Source organism: Vulpes vulpes, chromosome 1, assembly GCF_048418805.1.
Source record: "Vulpes vulpes isolate BD-2025 chromosome 1, VulVul3, whole genome shotgun sequence".
Taxonomy (NCBI): Eukaryota; Metazoa; Chordata; class Mammalia; order Carnivora; family Canidae; genus Vulpes; species Vulpes vulpes.
The window spans coordinates 161,553,045-161,577,764 of record NC_132780.1 but is presented as its reverse complement, the minus strand read 5'-3'; the positions used below and the strand labels follow the sequence as shown (position 1 = coordinate 161,577,764).

The following is a 24,720-nucleotide window of genomic DNA, read 5'->3' as shown; positions in this document are numbered from 1 at the left end:
TAAAGGTTCCTAAATATACAATTTGTGAGAAAGGATGCATGATATATTCTGTGGAATTAAAATGAACAGAAGTTATAAAACAAGAAAATGAACTGAGTCTTTATGGCTATGTGAAACTCAAAGAAAACAAGGAAAAAATACATTGATCACCATCAGCAAAAAAGTTCATGAAAACATGAACATGCTAAAATAAGTATTTTTGGGTTAGCAAAGAGGCAAAAGGATAAACAACCTATCAAATAATGTGAAAAAATAATCTTTGAAAACATATAAAATGTGTAGCTTCATGACAAGTTCAAGTAAATTAAGGAGTGGCAAATGAGTTGTAAGCTTTCAGAAAATTCAAAAAATTAAAGTTCAACAAATTAAAAGCTCAAGATATACACATAGCACCAGATTTTGGATCTCTGTACATTTCTGGGAGGGATAATTTATCATTTCACTAAGAAAATGCATATGTATACTCTAATCGTGTCATCTAAAACACAGCACCATTGTAGGTATTGCACAGGAAAGAAAATGAAGAAAATCAATTTAAAGTTAAAAACATTTGAAATAAATAAGATAACCTTAGAGAATAAAATAAACAAACCTGGAATTGAAATATACAGCATAATTCAATATGAAATAACTCAAAGGTTGTGTGTGTGCACAGCCGTATAAACAGTACCTGACCAGCAAGCAGTTCATTCATCTATAATGAAAACCAGTTCAAATCATGGGTGCATTTCAACAAAAGCTTCCCTACACAGCCCTGTTCACAGCTTGTTCCAATCTCAGTGGGCTTGTCTCTCTAAATTCATTTTTCAATGAACAGATAAAAGCAACCATTCTAGCCTGTTCTAGCCAAACTAGAATTTGCACTGCTCTTTGAAGAGGTGGGGCTTCCTCATCTCTGTGGCAGGAGGGCTCTGGGCCACACACTCACTCACCGCTTAGATTTCAGCAGCATCCTCATGCCCAATGTTCAGTGGTTTTCAACCTCTCAGAATAATGTATAGCTAGGCAATAAAAATACTTTAGTAAGTAATTGGGTTGGTGATCACTGTACTTTGCTCCTTGTCAGAGGATGCGGTCTTTGCATGTCTGTTCCCCCTGAAGTTAGTGCTAACTCTTTGGTCTGAGCACTACTTGCATGTCCCATGGCTTTCCTTGGCTTCCCTGTACCTCTTGCTGCAGCTTCTTGAGAATAATGTTTCTCCATAAGAGCTTTTGGGCTTCCCCTCCTCAATATGCATGTGCAGACATCACACCGTCATCTTCTAGATCAAGGAGTTTCTTTCCCAATTGCTACAAATCCAGTCTTTGTTCTGATGGCCAGTTCTTGTCTTAAAACCGAAGAGTTATCCAGTTGGAAGAGTAATGGATACAAGGACTCCAAGGCCTTGCTAGGCCATTTCAGCTTCAAAGGTACCAAAGACAGCTTGATGCCTTCACCATCAAATATCTCTTGGGGGAAACTGCCTTCTGTTCCCCAAATGAGAAGCTCAGTGAAGAGACTGCAGTATTGGGCTTTTCTTGTGGAACTGTCATACAATTGGACTTTGTTCTCCTCTTTTCATGCAGCACATATTCATGCCAGTGGTGACTACTTTGAACTGAGCTCATACAGAATTAACAAAATCATTTCAGTCATTGGCTATGGTGGGTTTGGGGTTCCCTGATAAAATAGCTTCCTGGGTTTTTTCCAAAATGAGTTATGAAGTGAAGCTCTTATTGCCTATCTATTTTTCTGCATAAGCAGGATGGATATAGGATAGTATAAGAATTCTTCAGCTATAAAAGTAGTCAAAAACATTGAGCAGGAGCAATGCATTATGTCGAAAAAGTTGAAATCTTTAGCAATGATGGTAAATTTAAACTCCAAGAAATCTTTAAATCTGAAACTTAAAAATTCAGAAATCAAAGGCCAAAGACAAGTTGATAAGATTAGAAAATATATATCACCCTCAGCCTACTAACTTGAAAGATGTAATTTCATCTTGAAGAAGAATTAATGATAAGATTTGCTTGCTTACTTCATAGAAGATCCTGAATAAAAATCATAGTAATGGTGAAGCAAAACATATGGAATGAATTTGGGAAAAGATGAAAATGATGATATCCCAATTACTATAGGAATAGGATTCCAATTGTGCTTTTAATGTCTGGCCTACCAAAAACCAAAATGAAAAAAAAAAGCCACCCACATATCATGAGGGTTTGATAGTATTAAGATAGCTCCAATGTCAAGTCTTCCTCAGGTGTGTTTATTTCCCACCTGTCCGCTGACGAGCATGAGACACAGGATAGAGGCAATCTTCTGGATTACATCTTCCACTAGGTCCTGGGGGGCCCTGTGGCCCTGGGGCACCTGGTGAGCCTGGCAAACCCGGAGCTAATGAAATAAAAGACCCCCATGAGAATGCAGATCACATATGGCTCTTCCTCCCTCACTCCAACCAACATGGGTCATTCAACTTCACCTGTAGCAACACATAAGGGCCACAGGCAAGAAGGTGCAGTTCCTGTTTTTAGAGGCTTTCTTGTGTTGTGAAGATAATATCACTATTACCTGAAGTCCCAGGAAGACCCGGACTTCCTGGAAGCCCAATTCCAGGCTCCCCTCTTTCTCCCTTCTGTCCTCGGTAGCCTAAATGAGAGATATATAAAAAGAGAGACATAAGAAGTTAGAGTGTTCTATGGCCACAGAGCAAGTGTAAGAATCCTGTTCTTAGTCCATACTACTTAAACATAAACAGTATATTAGCCATCTGTTATGCTTTATAATCACATTAGGCTTACATATTGAGCAGATTACGTGCCAAATGCATTGAGAATCTTAGAAATATGCAGCTACCATAAAAGTTCCAACTAGTCAGACTACTGATAGTGAGATTTTTGGCACTGAAAAGTGATACCTAAATAAATCAGTCATTCATACCATCTTTCATAGCTATGACAAGGTACGTGCACCCTCTTCAACTGAAATTCTCACTGGAGGATAGATACAGGCTAAATATAAGAAGTATTCTGAAAAAGTTCTGCTTAGGATGAGGACAAGATGATATGACAACAAGAATCTGGACCTTAGTTCAAGAAGTAAAGGGAATGAAAGGAACAAAAATTCATGATTTTAATAAATAACAGTAAGAGTGTGAGTAAATGGAAAGCCATCCACCTCAGAAATCAGGAGAGAACAAATCAGGTCTTTGTTCAAATTACTGACCATATCAACATTATATCTCTTTCAAGGAAAGTTAAAACAGTAACCACATGTTTTTACATGGCAGCACATAACTGCAAAGGACTAGATGTTCAACAATGATAGAATACAAGGAGGTGGAGAGATTCATCTAAGCTCACTTCATCAATTAGACCCTTTAGCCAAAATGAATTAGGTCTAAGATCTGTATACATTTTAATATAAAATCATTCTTATTCTTGAATATGCTTGTCGTCACCAGAGTTAGAGTAGTGCAGAGTAATTTGTGCCTCTGGGAGTCCATATCTCTGCTCTTAAAAAGCAGAAAGACAAAGTGTGATTTCACTTACATAAAGAATCTAAAAAATGAAACAAATAAATACACAAACAAAAGCAGAATCAGACCTATACATACAGAGAACAAATTGATGGTTGCTAGAGGGGAGAGGAGGAATGGGCAAAATGGGTGAAAGGGAGTGGGAGATTCAGGCTTCCCATTATGGAATGAGTAAGTCACGGGAATAAGAGGTTACAGCATAGGGAATACAGTCAATGGTTTTGTAATAGTGTTGTATGGGGACAGATGGGAGCTACACTTGTGGGGAGCACAGCGTAATGCATAGATTTGCTAATCATTATGTCATACACCTGAAACTAATGTAATGTTGTGTATCAACTCTACTTAAAAAAAGAGATAAAATTGCAAATAAAAGAATAAAAAGCATAAAACACTTTTTAATCTCTGTTTTATATATTGGCAACCATGTAAGACTCTGATGAAAAGGTCTTGCGGCTATGAGAGTTTCATGATGATGGTAAATAGAGTTTAATTTCCAACTTTTCATACTTAAACAGCAGCTCAAAGACGACACCTACCGAAATGAACAAAGCATGCAAACACACAACAAAGATAATAAGGAGAGTATCTCAGTAGTGAAAGTAGGTCCTGACTTAGTTGTGCCTTTCTATAAAGGTGTGTTATTACAGCAGAACATGATAAGAAGAGAAATCCTAATGTTTTCTATGAGCAGTATATAAGATAAATTATTTCTCATTATTGTTGAGAATTAGACATTAGTTTTGGGGTTGCTGTCTTCATTTTTACTTGACCATGCAGTATACACATTATAATCGAAATAATATCACCACACCATTATATTTTGCTTTGGAGGTGTGACCTAATCATAAATGTGAAAATAGTGGGAAAAAAGCATACACACTCAGGAAGTATTTTGAGGTGCAAATTGGAAATATATCCAGGGAGAAATTTTCACACATTCATACCTGAAAACTGTTACAGATATTCAATATAATCCTAGATTTTAGAGACAATAGTGGTTTGAACATATGGCATGATGTCCAAAGTCAATACATATTCAAATGTAAAATATTACCAGGATTTCTTTTATATAAGTAACTTTCATTTAACCTGTGTGAGCAATTGGGAAAAATGCTTACGTTTAGGGTCATTTGAAAGCACCCTTCTAATTCCATTATTTAAATATTTCTGTAGTACAGTAACATTTGTTACATGAGGTATATTTGATAGTTCAACCCAGGTCCAACTATTATGAAAAATTATATAGTTGACCCTCAAGCTATCTCAGTAAGTACTTGAGATCATAGGCTGAAAAATGAGGAAGAGAGAAAAAAAGAAAAAGGTGTATGAACTTTTAATTATCAAGTGGATTAACAAGACTGTAACAAAATTCCAAACGGGGACCCTATCTACTAAAACTTACATATTCAAATTCAGTTATCAGATTTTAATATAATGCAAAAATTTATTATTCCACGTGGATTTCAGTGCCTATGGTATCACAAAGAAACAGTAATTCACATATTTGTATAATAGAGTAACATTTACATTTCTCCTGTCAAATGTAATGATTTATTTGTACAAAGCTCTCAGTTCATTAGGTTAATAACTACCTATTATTGCTGTTGGATTGTACAAGCACATGAGAGCTTTTACTCTCAAATTTCCTAATAAGGTCTCAAGTTAATTTCTTATAAAGGCTGCCATAAAGCCATAGGGTCTTATTTTATAATTGCTTCACAACAAAACTTCAGATAAGAATGCTAAGAAAGTCAATAAATTTCCCATTTTTTAGAATCAAGCTCTTGAAAAGTAGAAAATAATAAAAGGCAGGCGTATCTGTTAATGGACATGTATTTCCATGGCCTACCAGTGTGCAGGGTGACAGTTTGCTATCACTGTAGCTCAGGTAGGGAAAGAAAACAACAGCAAGGTCCTAATCTACAGTGTCTGGAGATAGGAATTAGTTGTTAGAGAAACTTGAGGCTTGTTGTAGTGTTTTACATGGCAGACTTTATATAGACAGATTTCTGTTTTGATCCCAGGGATTTACTTCTAAACTGTAAATCTGTGCATCTATCTGCATACTGGACCAATAAGGCCACACAAGGAATGTTTCCAGCATTTTGGGAGGGATTGGCTGGCTCTTCACAGGGGGGCCCACAGCACACCTTCCAAGTTGTCCTGCTTCCTCGGTCCTAGGTCACTGATCAACTGCAGTGCACCTGTCATTTTGGTATATGTGCCGCCCATTTCCTAAGGCCCTTACTGCTAAAAAAATTTTTGAAATGTCAAATCTGTATCAGTTACATGAACTACCTTGGGGGTCACTGGCTTACAAATAACAGAATGCTTTCCTCATTATACACCAATCACAGCAAAACTTTAAAAGTTCAAAAGTAAGAGCAACTAACCATTCCCAATAAGGTCCTTCCAAAATGGATGGAGGACACATGGCATGGCTGGATCTGTTTTCTGCTACTAATTCCACAGCTACTCAGTGGGTGGGTTTTTTCCAGAAACAGGGCTTTCAAGGGTAGCATCTGCTCTTCAGAATTTTCAGAGGTGGAGAATCAGTTGTGTTGGGGAAAAGTTTAAATATAGTTCATTCTCATAAAACTCGCCCAAGAGGATAAGGTCTGTTAGGAATATCTGTCTCTCTTGATTATCTATGGAAACCCAGCTGCATCATGTCACCCAGGCTTCTTTGATCCTACTGTGGTACCTACTTGCTCATCCCCCATGCACAAGCCATCAGACCCCATGCTGCAGATATGAGGTGGGAATGAACACCAAGGAAAGTTCTCTCACTGCACAGGAGGAAGGCAAGAATCAGAAACCCACAGGATGGTTAAAATATAACCTGTCTAAAAATGCTTTTGAATTTCAAAAAGACACCAACGATCACCCCCTTTGGGACTCCAGGGAAATGCAAACGAAGTGTCTCAACTCAGAATCACACTGGTTTCTATTTTCACTGCAAGAAGACTGGGGAGAGGAGCCACACGTTTTCATTGTCAGAATCTTGGTAGGAGCACTACCTTTCGTTCTTGGCTAGGATTGAGTGCTTATCCTAGTCTCGCATCAATGTCCTCATTGCTCTCTGCACATCTCCTGCTTCTCAGAATAGGCGCAGGAAACTTAGGAGATCCCTTTGAATTTCTGCCTGGCTCTTAAGATAATAAGATAATAAAGGACTCATTCTATAGTACACATTTTAATACAAACCACTTCATTTTAAATGAAAATGGATTTCTTTCCTAAAAACACCCCCCAAAAAGTCTCAGAAATTTCGGAGGAGCCATCATCAAACAGAATCTATGAGTGGGCACAGCATGCTGTTCCATGCTCGGTGCCCACACTTTCCTTCCCTTTCTGTGCTGCATTTCTCACTTCAATCTTTTCTCAAACTCAATCACGCTGTGTCACGAAGAGGATGAATTCAGCCCCCAGCATCTGACGTCTGTGATGGACACTAGGGTAACAGTTTTATATACATTTCTGTCTTTCCTTTTGGAGAAAACTTTTAAATCAGGCAGAGCAAAACTTTGAGCGTATATGAATAACTTTATCTCCTGAACACTTCATGTCTATTTCTCTACCACCACAGAAAAACAATTACATATGAACTCCTGGAGAGGCACCAAAAATCAAATAGCAGCCTCTTGTTTTCTTTTTTTACGGTAAAATTTCTTGGTGGCTTTATCAGTATAGCACAACTACAGGCAAATATGCCTTAAATATGGACCGTATTTTATGCAGACTTTATTTTTTTTTTGCCACTTTTCTGGCAAATTTAACAAATACTGAAAAGGAGCCATCATATGAAAGTTGAGGAGACACCTAACTAAGTTACACTCAAAGGTGCGTCGTCAGAAACTCCACGGTGGGACAAAAGTTTTGTCAATTTTAGTACATGTGCTGCCGGATTGTGCACGTTTTGTCAATTTTATTAAACATTGGTCTTAAAGAAGTTGGAAATCATAAAGGGACATTTTTCCAATTCAAGAACTGAGTCAAAAAGTCTGATCAGGAGTAGAAGTAATCTAGAAGATTTCTTAAGCAAACAGATAAATCCCACAGAAATCTTTCACAAGACAGAAGATAAATGAATAGAAGTCTTTCTCCAAAGCTTCCCTAACACTGCTGTGTTGGAATTGCCTCTGATGGAGAGCCTTCCAGATAGGCCTTCCCCACATGCAGAGGGAGGCTGCAGACAGGTGTTTGTGTGGGCAGGTGACTCCAGGTCCAGAACTATTTTCCTTGATAAACCTGATTTTTTCCCCTACTGTTCTTGTCCTCTTTGACCACAGCTGTTTGAAGCATCAGTCTGTATTTTTTCTGTTATTGGTGTTAACAGTTCTTATCCTTCACCTGGTTTGAGGCATCACCCATCTTTAGATGGGTCTTCTAGCTCTTTGTTCCAGATTCATAGATTCTGACCTCACAACAGACCCAACTAGTGAAAGAAAATAATTAACCGCCTTCTATACAATAGAGCACACAGAAGGCTATACATGTTTCTACACAATTTTTTCCAACTATCAGCCAGAACTCTTCATGATCTCAGGGAAAGGCAGGACAGACTGTTTAGTGTAGGTGACCTAGAATGAGGTTTCCATTGTTTTACGTTGTGCTAACTAGACCAAAAACCTTGTCAGCTGTGACTGAAGGTTAAGACTGTAACAGACCCTGTCCTTGGAGATCATTATTCTTTCAGATGACGAAGAGCTTGTCAATTATTTGGGCACTTCCTATGGAAAACCAGGCTCATATTACAGAGAAGCAGTAGGAAGGACAGTGAATTAGTGAAAGAAAAAGAATTCTCTGTATATATAGTATTTTGGACTGTATTCCTATGCAATTTTGATGTTCACTCTCCGTTTCCTCCTTTATACAAACTTTTGATTACTTTAAGGAGGACCTTTGAGCTCCTCAGTGGTAACACATGAAAAGGAGTTTCCCCACTTTTATCTTTCATGCTATGTACTTACTGGATTTAATATTTCCTTGTCAGTTGCAAATCCTCTAAACCAAGGTCTGTTTGGTTTCTCTGCTGATTGCTAACCAGACTTTTACAAAATGGCCTTGCTGGTTTAATTTAGTCAAACTATGCTCAAAACCATGTTCTGTCAAATTGTCATCAGTGGGACAATACTTATTTGCCAATTTAAATAAAGTTTTGCTTTAAAACTTAGAAAGCATATGGGGAAGGATTCTAAAATTTCTCAAAATTTTACTTGGACCTAAATCACTGATGTAGTGTCATCTCTTAAGACCCTCTCCTCAGCTTCTTCGAGATACTAAGATGATTCTTGTTGTTGAACTTACATCAATAGGGAGGCACAAACAACTCTGATTCTCACAAGATAATGACATATAAGCTCATATTGTTGCAATTATTTTTATAACAAATATTATTATTAAAATGAATTTAGATTAGAATGTGATTATTAGTCAGTTTTAAGCTTGAAGTAATAATAGTTAGAAACTCAAGTTCTAGAATGTCAAATATTAATGAGATTCTATATTAAATCATTATGTATGTGTGTGTACATATAAACATATACATATATGTACATACATATTTGCTTTAACTGTAATTAGCATGTTCTAAGTATTGAGATTTAAAAAAAAAAAACAGCAAGAAGACTTACCTTGGGGTCCGGGGTCTCCTGGTGGCCCAGGTAATCCATCCTTTCCTGGTGGACCAGGCCTCCCATGAGCTTGAGCAGCCAACATTGCTGCTGGCAGCTTGAGCTGTGATAGGAACACAGCCATCCTCTCTTTATTTATGAAAGAAAAAAAATATGCCATGTAATAGAAATACTTTTTGCATCAAAATTTTTCAAAATTTTTACATGAAATTCAACAAAAAAATCACCCTACCTGATATTCAATTTAAGTACGTCTAATGTACTAAATTGACTTGATTCCTGAGATAGTTATTTTATTCATTGGTCAAGCAAAATGGTTTGTACAAAGTTGTCTGAATATAAATGTAGACCACCTGTGCTGAACAGAGGGTCTGAGAATTTTCAGTGCTTCAGAGATGTAGCAAGTCTACTGGAAAGAACACTAGCCTGGAAGCTAATTAACCTCTGGTAATGGCTTATGGAGAGAATTTTAGGTTTCCATTAAAAGGTCTTAATAAATTAAAGCCACTTTCTAGCTTGTTGCAAAAGTGTGTGGTCATTTAAAATACGTTTACAATTTTTTTGACATTCTCTTCCAAACGGGATTAGATGAAGCCTAATTCCTCTCTTCTTGAGTGTGGGCTGGAGTTATTTTTCATTTCAAATGAATAAACAAAAAAAGCAGAATTGACTATGTAACTAGGGAAAATAAGTCATAAAAGGTGCTGTGGCTTTCTGGCTGCTCTCTCTCTTTCTTAGATTGCTCAGTGTGATTGCTCACTCTGGAGAAAGCCAGCTGCTATGTAATGAGGACATTTAAGATGACCCATGGAGAGGCCCACATGGATTTGAACTGAGGCCACCTGTCAGCATCCATGTGAGTGAACTTGGAAGTGGATCTTCTGGCCCCAGTCAAGCCTTCCGATGACTGCAACCCTGGCTGACATCATAACTGGAACTTTGTTGTATGTTCTGAGCCAGAAACACAAAATTAAGCAACCCCTCAAGTCCCTGGCCCACAGAAAATGTGAGATAATAATGTTTTAAGTTACTAACATTTTAAAGTATTTTCTTATGCAGTTATAGGTAACCCATACAATAATGTGACACTTTATATCCTTGAATAAGACTGTATTATTAATAGATTTTTAATTAAAAAATGGTCATTGGTTTCATATTCACTATGATTTCACTGTTTAATTTCTAGACTAGGAAAATATTGTACTTTGTCAATTTTGCTTTTTATATTTTTAAAATATTTTGTTTACTTATTTGACAGAGAGTGAGAGAGCACAAGCACAAGCAGGGGAAGAGGCAGAGGTAGAGGGAGAAGCAGTCTCTTCACCAAGCAGGGAGCAGGGAGCCCAATGCTGGGCTCAATCCCAGGACCCTGGGATTTTGACCTGAGACAAAGGCAGATGCTTAACTGACTGAATCACCCAAGTGCCCCAAATTTGCTTTTTTTAAAAACACGTCTTATTATACAACTTCAATATTATTCTTTCCTCAATATTATTCTTTTCTTCTGTTTTGATTTCCAGTTAGTCTCATTATTTAGTCATAGTTTTAGTAGGGTATATATCTAATTTGGCCAAAGAAAAATATTCAGCATTGGTGCAGATGAGCATGCTCTCACTGAATTCCAAGTGTAGACAGAGTAAAAATAATAAAAAGCTTCTACACATTTCTGTGACCCTGAAGAAAACACTGAAATGAAGAACATACAAGTCATGAGAAGTTGACAAATTACCCAGAACACTTAGAAATGTCAATAAAAATAACAAAATCTTTTGCAGGTGTTGAGTGATGTGACCTTTATGAATTGAATACTTCTCGCAAAAGCAACGCTGCCTTCCCAAAAAACATATCATTGCCGTTTGCCCTTTTGTTCATTCCCCAAACTGCCTGGAGCCTAATACTATTTATCTGGGTCCTAAAGAAAGAACCCAGGGAGGAAAGCGAGGACTAATTAAAGGGGCTTTGGTAAGGTGAGTTCAGTCATAAGGTAATGAAACTATCATTATAGGTGGCACTGGTGTCATGCAACTATTAATACTTTATTTAGAGACTTACTAATGAGTCAATAATGCCTTTGGATAAAAGTGAGTATATTACAGAACATCAGGGCATTAGTAGCTCATGAAATTGAAAGGATCTGGAAACTGAGGAAGTTCAAAGAAAATGGAAATATGAAAATATAACTATTTTTCACTCTAAAATAAATTCCTAAATAAGAACTATAATTATATTACATTAATTACACATTCTCTGTAATCAGGGCCCTGCATTGGGCATTTTATGCTTTCTGTATTAAGTGCTCCTGTTCAGGAATATCAGAGAAGGCCTGAAAGAGATTAGCATCCTGTGCTGTTATCCATGTTTTACAAGCCCCAGATGCTATAAAAATTATCTGCTGATAAACTTTACGTTATGACTAGAAACTTGTTCCATAATATAAGACATTCCTTCTCGGAATTGCTTTTTTGAATAATCATTCCAAAAGTGTACTTATTACTATTGACTTCTCAGTTATAAATCCTACATAGGCCAACGTCCAGTTCAATTTTTTCCTAAAAACCATATTTAATACTTTACTGCCCTAGGAATTAATTTTAGTGAAATCATTAATGTAAATTTATCCAAAGCCCATTATAAATACAATCTGTCATTGGATTCTTTATTTAAACTTGCTTAGTTTGTTTATATTTCATATATCTCACATTTAACAAATAGAATATATGCATAATTAGATTTAAAACAGAAACTGGAGCAGGGCATATCCTTAGCATGACAAAAGATATTCACTGCATTGTTTCTTTTTTTTTTATTTTCACATATTTTCTTCAAAAAGCAAATTCAAATGATTTCATTTGTAAAACTATTTTACACCCAATTTTTTAAGGATACATCTAGTGTGTAAGAAAAAAGTGAATCTTTAATGTAAAGAATTCAGCATGGGTTTGGTGCAAATTTTCCAGGTACTTTTCTTAGTGATTAAATTAGTGTTTACTTTGTGGGTAAGGCCAAATGACAGCAACATTCTGGAAATAGTAGTACCAGTTAGAAAGGCCAAATCATAAAGACCTTGTGAAGAGTTACTCCAGTTTTCTCTAGCCTCTTTATTCAGTTTAGTTCATTCAGTTGAACCATAAAGGTACATTTCACTTAAGCAGATATGTATGGATTACAAACTTCTGATACAGAGGAAATTATTCCCTAGTAAAACCTATTTTTCAATGGGCTTTTGATAAACAATTTGTTTAAAAAATTTAGGCTCTTATACTACATGAGAAAGTAAAACAAATTTATTTTCAAATAGAATTATTAAGGGAAGAGCCCCAACAAACATGGACTATTAGGTATAGTTATTAAAGGAGTAATCACTCTATACTCCTTTTGTCAAATTATAAAGCAAGAAGAATGGAAGCATCACAACATCCAGAGGACGAGAATCTCTGGATTCATCCCTGAGTGATATTAAATCACAGGCCTTCTGGCAAAACTTCTTATTACCTGACTATCCACCTGGAATATGTTTGGTTGATGTTCATGCATTTATTTCCAATAACTTCATAGATAAAATACATTTGTAATTAGTATATAGTTATAATTTTGCAAATCATATTGGATGCAGATATATTTTTATTATATGAAATTATAAACTGGGTGTTTTATAAACAAATATGAAATTCTATTCAAAACTGCATGTTGTCATTTTACACTTAAAGGAGATACATATTTCAGTACAATTTTTCTTTTTTTCTAAAAAAGATGTATTTATTTGAGAGAGATTGAGAGAGAGTGTGCAAGAGAGCATGGGTGAAAGTGGGGATGGGGCAAAGGGAGAGGGAGAAAGAGAATATCTAAGCAGACTTTCCACTGAGCACAGAGCCTGAGGCAGGGTTTGGTCTCATGACCCATGAGATCATGGCCTGCGCCGAGACCAAGAGTCAGATGCTCAACCAACTGAGCCACCCAGGGGCCCCAATATAATTTTTATTAATTTGAGATATATCTCTTTGAATACCTTCAGTGTCTAAATACAAATAATCACAGTACTAATTTTTTCCTCTTTAATGTATGAATTGAATTTATAAGTAATTTGCTTTAGGTGGTTAATATTTTTAGTAAAACAATTCTTTTAGATAATTACTTCTAGCTATTAATGATCTAGCTTTAAGATATACTCAGAAATAGTCATTTAGCAAAAGGATAATTACTTCTGAAACTTGCTCTAATGCTCTACACTTTAAAATAATATGTTTTTGAGCCTCTACATAAATTGTAAAGACCTGTATTCTTAATTGTTTTCCCCCTGTTTTCAGGGATCTTTGGTCAATTAAACTGTTTTTGGCAATGCTTTCTAATGAGGCAAGAAATTGAAGAGTTCAGATAGGAGCTTACATAAACCAAAAACACATATTCCATCTGCCAGTGCAAACCCAGAGCAGTCATTTTAATGAATAAGACCAATGGCTTGCCTTCCCTAGAGAATAGGCTCATCAGCATAATGCAGACATTAATATTAATGTGTTGATAAATTATATTATATGGAGAATGAAGGGACATTCAGAAATCATCTGGCCCAAGTCTACCTTCTATTTTACAGGTAGAATTTGTAAATAGTTTCAAACAAAGAAATTTATCATTTTTCTCCTAATGCCCTTTCAAATGTTTTATGGGTACAGCTTCAACTTATTATCTTTTGACACTCTATGATGGAAACAGGAAGTAGTTAATGAGTATTTCCCTTAGGAAATCAATCATCTATTTGATAATATTGTTACCTTTTAGCCTTCAGGTTAAATAACTTTTACTCAGATTTGGCCATCTGTTTTGTAAATCACTTTTTGGCTTTATTATTCCAGTGCTTTTTCATAACATCTCTTAAACGTGGAAACCAAAATTAGATGCAGTTTTCTCCTAAGGGCAGAAAATATCAGGAGAGTAATTTCCTTTCATATATTTAAATAATTACTTTCGAGTTTCATTTTAACTGTGAGTTCCACAGTATCATTTGGTAGATTCATATTCATTTTGTGGTTCATTGTAACACAAGGGTTGTTACTGCTACATTTGATTTCTGACCTAATCCTTTGCCATCTTTGTAAACTTGCTGCTCTGCAATGTTATTGTGAGTAAAGACAGTGGATTAAACACATGCACCTGAATCCCTCTAAAGCAATAGTAAGATTTTTTAACAGCCATAAAAGCATAAGAATGGGGAGACTATGAAAGATAACATGACAAAATTTTGGAAGCTGAGAACCAGATAACTGGGTGACAGATGACTTAGCAGACTCAAGAAAACTATCTTTATATCTTTATGCTAGAAGCTGAGAAACAACCTGTTCTAAACCGCAAAATCCTTAGAAGGCTCAGGAATGGGCAATACAAATTACTTCTGGAAGCGTGGTAAAGGAGGGGAACTAAAATAAAAAGAACTAGTTGGAAGCCTGTTTAAGAGGTGGTCTTAGGGGCACCTGGGTGGCTCAGTAGTTGAGTGTTTGCCTTTGGCTCAGGTCATGATCCAGGGGTCTTGGGATCAAATCCTGCATCAGGCTCCCCGTAGGGAGCCTGCTTCTCCCTCTGCCTATACCTCTGCCTCTCTCTGTGTGTCTCTCATCAATAAATAAATAAAATCTCAAAAAAAAAAAAAAAAAAAAAAGAAGAAGAAGAAGTGGCCTTAGAGATTTCTTTCTCTATACAGCTAGGTAGTTCCTCCCCAAACCTAGCCAAAAGCTGAAGGTTTATTGTCTGAACAAGGTAAACAATCATGTGTGCACTGGGGGTGCCACCAGATCCCACTGGGTCTTGGGGTTCCCTAACTGAAAACAAGAAGAGGAAATGAGCACTCATTTCTTGTTTTCAGTCCTATTCTCCTACTTTGCTCTCCAAATACTGGCAGCCAGGCAGGAAATGGAAATGCTTCCTCTGGGGGATCTGTCTAGAATAAGAGGCAGGACTTAAAGACACTGAAATTGAAGTTTTCCCAATAAAAAAGTGCATGGGACCACCCTACAGCGAAGCTCCTGGTTGGCAAGTCCCACCATTCACTCATAACTTTTGATTGGGTTTTTAGAACTTACTCTTTTGTATGAACAGACATCCATGGATTACTGGCACTCAGGAAATCCTATAAGCTGAACAACAGACCCAAACAAAGAAATGGAAAGAAATAGAGGCTGTAGAAAGTATTTAAAAGGTATATGTATCTCTTCAAGATGTGTATCTATCAGATGAGGTGTATGTACATGGTGCATAGACACACACACACATATAAATTAGTATCTTAGTTGTTGAGATGCAAGAGAGGTATTACACTTGAAACAAGAGAATGGGATAATACATATTCATACATATTCACATATTCATGTGAAATATATGTATGGAAAATGAAAAAAACATAGATGAAGAGGCCTTCCTGGACATTGGACCTGGAGGCAGATATACTGCTCAGGGACATACAGCCCTACCATTCCTTTCTTCCCACAGTTGCAGTCGGTTCCAAGTTTGTCTAAGAACTAAGAGAGCAGGATGTGTGTCCACATTCCTGCGCAGGTTGGCAAATTCTTCTTGTGTGTTGGATGAAAATCTCCAAGTATAGTAGGGTGGTGTCAAGGCAAGAATTAAGCTTCTTAGATCTAACAAGATCCTAATTTGTGTGGGTAGCTGCAAAGCCTTTACAAAGCCAAAAGAAGCCAAGCTGAGATACACAGCATCTTGCTTCACTTTGTGCAGTCACCTTATTTGCAAAAGGATTTGATCTGTTGGCTAATCAAATGGGGAATTTAATTTAACTTTGGATTAGGCATATATTTGTCTGTTGTGATCCATCAGAAACAAGAGTTGGGGCTGGTAGGAAAATACCTTCTTCCACCATGAGTAGGTTTAAGATGGGGACATCAGGATGCTGAAGGAGGGCTTGGTGACCTGGGGAAGACCCCAGAGTGTGAGTTCTGTGGAAGGGGGCCATTGGGAATCCCTGAAGGGAGCTAGAGGGCCCAGATTTGCAGTTTTGGTCTAGGCTTCACTATGAGCTCCAGTGTGGACCTTTAGTGATAGGATGATAAAATAGGAGAGCAGGATCTCTTGAAGACTCCTTTGAGCCCCTGTAGTAGACAGTCCATGACTTGCTGGGTAGAGAAGGAGAGTTGCCTCTGAGGTCGTAGCTGTGCAGGGGTGCATGGGGGCAGAGACAAATATTAGCTGCCACTGAGCCCACTGTCCTGTGAAAGGGTGGAGAGGGAGGCAGATGCATGCTTCCCTATGGTAACTACTGTAACATGGGAAAATTACTCTTTGCTTTTACAGAGAAAGCTTTCTGAAAGGGAGAAATGTGACCTTGGAGCTCTAGGATTTGTGAAAATGGAACTTTTCTTTATTCCTTTTTGTAAATGGTGTTCAGAAGCCTTGGATATGGACTACTAAACAGACAGTTAAATGGACTGAATTGGGATAATCTTGGGACAAATTAACCAAAATGCTAAATAACCAAATCCTGGGTTTCAGATACAATTTTTTTGGGAGAAAGTTTTGCTGGACTGGTACCAACAGAGATAAAAGGAGAGGGGGTATCATGTTCAAAGTCTCAGAGTCTAGAAGTCTCCTGAAAAAGTTTCCTTGTGGGCCACCTTAGAATACGGTTTTTAGACAAGACATGTGGCTTCTAAGGGACCTAGCCAGGCTGGAAGAGACAGGGGAAGGTGGGAAGAGAGATGAAGGAAAAACCAGAGGAGACCTGGAGAAACTTCTGCACCCTTAGCTTCCTGGCAGGCAGGAGGTGAAGAGAGGAAGTTGGGACAGGACAGCAGATGGGGAGCTCACAGATGTAGAAGACAGTACAAGCCACATGAGCCTGCCCAAAGACAGATGGAGAGTGGCCCAATTTCCCTGACCTCTTTCCTTGGAAGGCACAGCCCTTCACAGGAATAACCCCATAATGGTCTGCAATTAGGCAGCAGAAAGCTTTCTGTGGGTGGAAGTAGCAGGTCTCCTCTGCTAATGCATGGGGCAGGCCACAAGGGGCCATACCTTCATCCAGTGTCCACTCGGCAAAATGGGTACTTCCCACAACTCAAACTAAATTTAAAGTTGTTTAAGGAACTGGCGTTCCATATTAAGCTGCCTGAGATAAGAGATAATTGATACTTGAGCCCATGGAAATTAATAGTTGAAGGAGAATTTTAGGTCACAATTCAAAAACATTTGCTGGCACTTTTCTTTCCATGATTGCATCTACTAAATGTGTGGATACTACCTGAGATCCTATAGGTCCTGTGCTCAGAGATAGCTTCAAGGACATGCCACCTGTGTAGTCATACAGAGTCCCTCGTCAAAAGGGCTTCATGCTAGGTATGGTATTTAACTGTGGGTGTCTTATAGTTCTTAATCATTTTTGAATAAGAGAACCTACATTTTTATTCTGTATTGAGCCCTACAAATTAACTGGTCCTGTCTATGCATTTGTATTTTTCAGTGTTTCTCTGGACAGCTCGAGACGGCTTTTTCTTTTTCAGGCAGTTGATGCTTGAGAAATGCTTGTTGAGAGGGAATGTTTGGATTGCCACGTTTGGAGCCTCTTTCATGATGCTTGATTCAAAGATTTAAGAAAAATATAATAGAAAAAGGATTTGTAAATTGAAGAGCAACATTAAAATTATAAAGAGAAAACTGGTAGTTTGAAATTAAAAAACAGTGGGCAATTGTATCAATGACCTATCATGTCAGAGCATGGTAAAGATACTTAGTAGAGATCAATGTGAATTGCAATGAACAGCATTGAATTCATTACCTTTCAAAAAACCATTTTTTTCTATTTTATCATTGAAGCAGCCGAAGTCCCTGTGTCACTCTGCTCTATCTCTAGTGCTCACGTGAAATATGTAACATACACTCAAGCACTGAGATTTTGGTCTCTAATACTAACTACTGCTTAAAATAATCAGAGCTTCTAGGAGAGTAGCTAATTCCATGTTTGCAATAGGAAGATTTCCAGTGAACTTGGAGCATTCTGTAATCTTATCCTTGCAAAATTCAATAATATATATTTAGCTTAGGAAAGAAAGGATGCTGTGCAAAAGAAGCAGGAACAGGAGAGGCAGTATGGATTCATTTTTTTTTAAAGACAAAAATTTCCCACTTTCTTAAGCTCACAGTTGAGGGAAGTGATCCTGATTTTAGCAAGTCATTTGCAAAATCCTGTGATATCTTGGGGATGGATAAAAAAATGTACAGTAGATTTTAGAAAACTATACAGATTCAGAGGTCACTAGAACAAAAGATTAATAGAATTTACAAGTGAACAGAAGGAATGCAATAGCATTACATTAGGAAAGCCCTAATCCTTTACTCTTTTATTCAACATTTCTACCTATGGTTAGAATGATGATAGGCATATTAAATTCAGAGATGGCACAAAGTAATGAAGGTCAACCAACCTGTCCTATAGTAAGACAACATTCTGTAAGACAGAATGGGATAATGTATGAACACAAACTATTGGAAATTTAACATAAGAAATATAAAATTACGCACTTAGATTTTAAAGATGGACACTGCACAATGAAAAACACTTAATTTTTAAAAGTTTGGGTAAACAAGATCCAAGATTGTTAGTTAATTGAAAAATCAAAATCAATTAAGTCTTTTTTTTTTTTTAAAGGGGATGCTATCTTAGGCAGCATTATTAAAGTGTCTATATCACAGGTTAGAAAACTTTTTCTGCAAAGGGTCAGATAATAAATAGTTAAATCTTTTCAGGCTATACAATCCCCAAGACAACTAGTCAATTCTGCTGCCCTAGCAGGGAAACAAACAGAGAAAATTCATAAAAGAATGAGTCTGACTGTACTCTAATAAAACTTTATTTGTAGAAATAAATTTGAATTTCAGGTCATTATCACATGTCATAAAATATTCTTTTGATTTTAAAAAATAAAAAAATGTACTCCTTTTGTGCCCCACCCCAGACCATCCCTCCGAAACAAAACCATTGTCAGCTTGTAGGTCACACAAAAAATAGGTGGCAGGTGAATTTGGCTGGTGGGCCATAGTTTGCTGATCCGGGACTAGATCAAAACACATCGTGCTCTGCCTTGGTCAAAATAATCCTGTGTGAATGAGGGTCATTTAAAAGTGAAATGTTTCTCAAGATGGTGGGAGGGCTAGATATAGTATAGAAGAGAAGAATAAGGAGGAGTACCATGGATATGGCAAAATATTTTAAGTGCTGTCATATGAATAGAGGAAGATACTTTACCTGTGCTATTTAACAGACCAGGAATGATGAGAGGAAGTGAGAGACAGGCAAATTTAACTCATTGTAAAGAACAATTTTCTATCAGACAGAGATGTCCCATCCCCATCATAAAGTAGGTTGCCTCGGGGGAACCTGGGTAGCTCAGTTAGTTGGGCATCTGCTTTCGGCTCATGTCATGATCTCAAGGTTCTGGTATCGAGTCCCACTTCAGGCTCCTAGCTCAGTGGGGAGTCTGATTCTCCCTCTCTCTTTACCTCTCTCCCTGCTTGTGCTCTCTTTCTCTCTCAAACAAATAAAAAAAATCATAAAAAAAATAGGTTGCCTCTTAACATTGTTGTTGCATGGCCATCTTCTGAGAAAGTGTAAAGGGATTCCCCACAGTGGATGAAAAGTAGTAATTGGTGAAAAATTCAGAAATGTTTATTAAGCAAATCTAACCTTCAAAAATCCTTAGAACTTCTTGATTAATATACTGCTTTATTTCTTCAAATGAAACCGCATCAGCCTAAAGAAGAGGGGAGAAGTTCTGTTAAAGTAGAGTGTAGCACAAATGAGTAAAGAACAGAAATATCAGTGCATACTTGAAACTTCTGTGGAGATACATTTATCAAGCAAAATGCTTTTGGCAACTGACTATATTAGGCAATAGATATCTTTGTTTTAATCAAATTCTGGGATGAACTTGAAGTGCATAACTGCTTTAAAAGCTGTGGGTTGGAATCATAACCAGTGATTCGAACATATTTCGTATTAAATGGAGAGACATGGCTACATATGATTAGGAAAGACATTTCCTATTACTTCCTTTTCTGAAGTAACAGAACTTGAGCATTGTTATCATGACATTAATATCTCAGGCACAATTTAACTTCTAACCAATGCTTAGGCACTGGTAAAGTCAATATATAATTGATACTATGCATCTTCAAAGGAAAAGAACTCCAAGTATGCTGGATTATTCTTTAAAATGTTTTATTCATGGGCTAAAACTTAGTAAGTTTTACTCATTTTTATGGTATAGTTTACCCTGTAATTTACACTTTGTAAGCATATTTGTATTAAGCAATTTTCTTTTTTTTAATAGAAAACTATGGAACATGAGAAAGGAAAGTAGGTAAATGATGTCAGTTGAATTTTTAACCCCTTGACAAATGAAGTTATATGAATTAGGCAAAGAATCTAACATTTATAATAGTAATATTTTACTGTAGTACCTTGATATTTTTAAAAGAGAGCTATTATTTTTCATGATGGTTAGGATTTCAAAGTCTTTTATTACATGTCTTCTTTTCTTTTTTTAGTGGCTATTATCCAGGGGTATATGTGTGACATTAAAGACAATGTGATGGGCTCATAAAATGATGATTTCTGTAGGACAGAATAGTTCCAAAAATGCTCTTTCAATATTTTATTTTCATGGTATATGGGACATATGAACTTGAGTTAATGCATCTAATACCAATTACTGACACTGCACTGAGATCTCATTACACGGGCTTTATTCAAGTAGAGCTTAGAAAAAGTGGGTAAAAATAAAGAATCTCAATATTGTAGGAATGCCCAGTTTGGCCTTCCATCTGGTATTGGCTGATTATCTGAGGACAGCATGTCCTTAACTCCCAGCCCTCACTCCAGGACCCTCCTTTCTCCCTGACAAGGATATTTTTGGATTAAGTTGCTCTGTGAATGGCCATCCACCGCTCTTCCTGAGGATATTTATAATAATATGACCTTCCTTAACCAAACACTCTTTCTTGGCCTGTTTCCAATTCAAAGTACCACTCAGGGCAGGTCTGTTGTTCTCATATTCGACAAAGAGAGATTCAACATAAAACAGATATATGTTGTCTGTGTAGTTTAAGGAGACATTATAGATGGTATTTAAGAGCATGGCCTTGGAGTTGGTCAGAACTGGGTCTACACCCCCTAAATCATTTGTGATCCTGAACAAGACAACTCTCAGTTTTTGCATTTGTGAAAGTGAGACCCTCAGGACACCAGTCTTCCTAGTTGTGAGGATCTACTGAGGTCCTGAATAGCAAGTACTTAGCAGGGGATCTGGCATATAACTTGAAATAAATGATAGCTATGCTACCCTTGCAGAGACCAGTTTAGTTCATTTTATTTCTTTTAAAAGGATTATAATTGCTTTCACTGTACAAGGGATACGTGGTCAGTACTAGCCAGGAGCTGCTGGAGCTCTCAGCACCACTTACCGGTGTGCCTGGGATGCCTGGATTGCCTGGAGGGCCTTGGTGTCCAGGGGATCCCGTGGAGCCCTTGTTCCCTGGTGGCCCCACAGGACCTATGGCTCCCTTCATGCCTGGAAGGCCTGGTTTTCCCTGTTCACCTTGTGGGCCTCTGTCTCCTGGAATTCCCTGATCACCCTGTTAAGGAAAAAGTTAATAATAATGATCTCTTCTAAAACATGTGAACTGTGGTTAAGAGCAAACATTCTGGATTCACACTGGCATTTACTAGCTATGGGACTTTGGATAATGGAATTAAGCCCTCTGTACCCTACTTTCCTCTCCTATTAAATGGAGATATTAATAGTACACACTCAAAGAGGGTGATGCTGAGCAATGAAGTACTCAAGTCAAGTGCTTAGAACAATGCCTGGCATATTGAAGGCACTCAATAAAAAGTTAGTGACAATTCTAGACTGGTTGTCAGTCTAGAATGATGACACTTTTGAAAGTCAACAGCAGCTCTCACTTCAGACCTGGGTCTCCTTTGCAATAATAAAGAGAGTTTGCTAAGAGGATTTTTTCACCAAGATTTTACATTAAGTAAAACTTTAGGACATTCAAAATTTCTTTCAGATTGCGTGCTTTCCTTCTTTCCTGCTTCCTCCTGTGTGTTTAGGGAAGTGTATATCTTTATTAGAATCTTTATTAGATTCTGTGGGGAGGTTTCTTTGTGTTTTACACGTGAATGTATGTGTGTGTGTGTGTGTGTGTGTGTGTGTGTGTGTGTGTGTGTAGGGGCATACATGCCATGTCCCAAAAGATATACAACTCCGGAAAATGAGAAAGGAGAGCCTTTGAAAAGGTTCAGAGTAGGTGGTTGGGGTGGAGGGTCATCACTGAGATCATATGCTTAATAACATAAATGAACTATGAGAGAATTCACTGAGTAAAGTGCCATAATAAATTAGGTATAAGATAATAATAGGTGTGCTTGACTTGGTAAGAAATTTATTTAATTCTGACTTTTACCCAGCATGGTGTCTACTACTTCATGTGTTATTGCATTAGAGGATGGAGGTAGGTAGGGAGAAAGGTCTATATATAAATACCATAGCACGTGTTTGTTACATATATTCCAAATACTCAGTTCTACAATGCCAGGAGGTGATGATCACACCGAATATGATGGAATGGTGGACTGAGGCTGCTCTGTATTTCACTGTGTTATTCTTTTATTGGTGACTACTGTGCAAAAGGCCAAACTACATTTCTCTTAATTTAAAAAAAGTAATGAAAACAAATGAACAACTACAGGCATCTATTTGATCACTGGAATGAAGAGATGCAGAAAGAGGCCATGTAGAAAGAAGAAAAAGCAGATAGACCTAATTTCAGTGCTACTGTCTTAGTTATAAAAATGTATCTGTATACAAGTATTATATCAGTTCACATTGGGGAAATACCAGAGAAGGGTAAAATTTTTAAAAATAAAGAAAAGAAGTACTAGCATGCCTTGATCAATACTGTAACCATGTACAAAATAATCACAGTCTTTAGCATATTAAAATTGTTTTATAATTTAGGCACAAGGATCTTCATTAGAGTGATGTTTATTATGAAAACCGGAAAGTACATAAATATCCAGAAAAAGGAGACTAGGAGAGTGAAGTAAGGTATATCCAAACAGTGGAATAACACATAGCCACTAAAGGTTACAGGCAGATCTGTATTTACTGACATGGAATGATGGTAATTATATATTGTTAGGTGAAAAAAGTTATTTACAAAATAGTATGAACACATTTTTTAGAAAAGCATATATTAATTTGTATTTATACATTAAGTATATATGTATATTATGTATGAGAGAAATAGAAACATGTCCAAAATAGTGCCTCTCCAAAATTGAGAATGCTTATCTCTCTAAACAGTGGGATAACGAAGACTTTTTTTCTTTCTTTTTTCTTTATATTATCTGTTTTCATATGTTCCTGAGTTATCATGAATTATTTGTGTGATAAGTAAAAATGAGTAAACTAGACACCGGTACACAAACACACAGGTGCACACACACTAGCAGCCCCCACTAGAATTCTGTTGAATCACAAATGCTTGAGTAATCTTTGCAGTGGGATGCCTCCAACCCTACTAGAAAACATGGCTCACGAAGGAAAATAATGGGAAGTTGGAACAATATCAACAACCAAAACAATTCAAATAAAAGCATTTCACATAATTGGCATTACTAGTTGCTCTATATGTTCGGTTCCACTTTCCACTTCTCTACTTCCTCCCTTATTCAAATTAGTATTCCACGAGGTCAAGGATTCTCAGCTAGGAACACTCTGGTCCCCAGAAGGCATTTGGTGATGTCTGGAGACATTTTTGGTTGTAGCACCTGGAGGAAAGGAGTGGTACTGCATCCAGTGGATAGAGGACAGGGATGCTGCTAAACATCCTACAACGCACAGGATGGACACTTACAGCAAAGAATTATCTGCCTCCAAACATCAATAGTGCTGAGGTTGAGAAAGTCTATGTAACAAGAAAATGGGTGATTGTTATAGTAGAAATATGCGTCTGAGAGAGGAGGATAAAAGCTTTCCAAACTGGAATAGCAAACTAGACTTAGTTCTGAATAAAGGTCATTCTTGTAGATGTACCTGCCATAAGGCCTGCTTCTGCGCCCTTTAATTGGCGTATTTTATGCATAGAAGAGATCTTGGATCACATACACCTAGACTTTTTGTAGTGGGGGATTTTCAGGGATCTGCACACGTATTGTTGAACTCAAAGGATGAGGCAGTTGCAGCAGGCAGGCTTAAATCATGATCAGAATAGTAATATACATACGCGTTCTCCTTTGGGGCCTCTATCTCCAGGTTTACCCATGATACCCTGAAAAACAAATGTCAACACTAAAAAATCACTGCCTGCCAAGATGTTTCCTTAGCCCGCTCAATCAAGTATTCTGACAAGTACTGCAGATGAGGTTTTACATGAGAACATTTATTTGAAGTGGTATTTCCATACCTGAGCACCTGGTAATCCATCTTTTCCATTTATTCCCTATAAAGACAAAAGATGATTAATATTTCTAATTCTACATTAGTGGACATAGTGAAGCA

At 37.2% G+C, this 24,720-nt stretch overlaps 1 protein-coding gene across 4 annotated transcripts in view; it reads right to left on the bottom strand.

Annotated features, from left to right (window-relative positions):
• Nucleotides 1-24,720, bottom strand: part of COL19A1 (collagen type XIX alpha 1 chain) — a 312,174-nt gene that overhangs the window by 5,154 nt on the left and 282,300 nt on the right. For 2 of the 4 annotated variants that reach the window (XM_072735110.1, XM_072735118.1), the window contains 7 exons: nt 24,626-24,661; nt 24,446-24,490; nt 21,617-21,787; nt 19,839-19,905; nt 9,161-9,289; nt 2,555-2,632; nt 2,261-2,377 (listed from right to left, as the gene is read on the bottom strand). In XM_072735110.1, coding sequence (XP_072591211.1) covers nt 2,261-2,377; nt 2,555-2,632; nt 9,161-9,289; nt 19,839-19,905; nt 21,617-21,787; nt 24,446-24,490; nt 24,626-24,661 — 643 coding nt within the window. Of the gene's footprint in view, nt 1-932; nt 2,378-2,554; nt 2,633-9,160; nt 9,290-19,838; nt 19,906-21,616; nt 21,788-24,445; nt 24,491-24,625; nt 24,662-24,720 lie in introns of all 4 variants that reach the window. The other 2 variants (XR_011996755.1, XM_072735126.1) reach the window with 2 other exon arrangements.